The following is a 1,106-nucleotide window of genomic DNA, read 5'->3' as shown; positions in this document are numbered from 1 at the left end:
AAGACTGGGGCACCATAGCTTTCGTGTCACTGTGACGTTTAATCTTCCCAACAGCCCTGTGGGGTCAGTGCTCTCATGATCCCATTTTACAGATAAGTAAACTGAGGTTTGGAAAAGGGGGAAAGTGTGTCCAGAATTGCATGGCTAACCAATAGCAGAGTCCAGATCTGAATCCAAGTCTGTTGACCCAGGGGCCAGGCTTATTCACCCGATCACCTACCTGTTGTGGCTCCCAAGGGACCTGGGGGCCTCACACATCACTGAGAGGCGGGCTAGCCCTTCTGGAGGCTCTTAGAATGCGGCCCTTCCCACAGTTTCCCAGCAGGTGCTGAGACCCCCTCTTAGATCTCTTCTTCATGGCCCTCCAGCCTGAGCTGGACAAGGGGCGGGGGGCAAGCGGAGTCTGTGGGTAGCTGGCAGCACTGCAATGCTTCAGAGAGAGCAGAAAAACATGGCCAAAGTAGAGGCGAGGGCAGACGAGGAATGGTGCCTGTCTCCTCCCAGGCACCCTAGCAGGCAGTGTGGTGGGGAGCACGTGGAGCAGCCCCCACCAGGCCTCGGCGTTGGAGCCCCCGGTGCCCTGAGCGGGATCTCTGTGCTCTTCCCTGGGGCTGGGGGATGCAGGCCTGGAAATTCAGAAAAATCCCCAAGCCATTCTGCTTGTTCCTGGAGGTCCTGCTGCCCAGCCTACTGGGGTCTGGCCACTCCCTGGGCATTCCCCAGGCGCTTGGAAACACGACCGCCTTGGGGTAGTCACCTCTCCACTCCTGTCCCTGACCCCTCACTTCCTGTAGCATCGCACCCTTGGCTGCAGGAGCACTCCTTCCTGCCACTCAGAGCAGCGCCCCCCGGGAGCCATTCCAGCCCTGGAGGCAGCTGAGCCCCTGCCTGCTGTGCCCACAGCACCCAGGCAATAGCAAGGCTGGCAGCACTGGGCTGGGGGTGCCGCCGTCTGTGCCACCTGCCCTGCTGGCTGTGCGCTCCTCACACCTGGGGGTCCGGGGCTGACTGTCTGTTTCCACGCAGGCGATGACTCAGGATGCAGCCAGGGGCTACGACGTGCACAGAGGACCGCATCCAGCACGCCCTGGAGCGCTGCCTGCACG

At 61.2% G+C, this 1,106-nt stretch overlaps 1 protein-coding gene across 1 annotated transcript in view; it reads left to right on the top strand.

Moving 5' to 3' along the window:
• The first annotated feature begins 1,028 nt into the window (after nucleotides 1-1,028).
• Nucleotides 1,029-1,106, top strand: part of PIK3R5 (phosphoinositide-3-kinase regulatory subunit 5) — a 34,385-nt gene continuing 34,307 nt past the window's right edge. The window contains 1 exon segment of the mRNA XM_015562536.1: nucleotides 1,029-1,106. Coding sequence (XP_015418022.1) covers nucleotides 1,040-1,106 — 67 coding nt within the window. The 5' untranslated portion in view covers nucleotides 1,029-1,039.

This window comes from Myotis davidii, unplaced genomic scaffold (genome assembly GCF_000327345.1).
Source record: "Myotis davidii unplaced genomic scaffold, ASM32734v1 scaffold37, whole genome shotgun sequence".
NCBI lineage: Eukaryota > Metazoa > Chordata > Mammalia > Chiroptera > Vespertilionidae > Myotis > Myotis davidii.
Note: the sequence above shows the minus strand (reverse complement) of the source record. Positions and strands in the feature narration are given on the sequence as shown.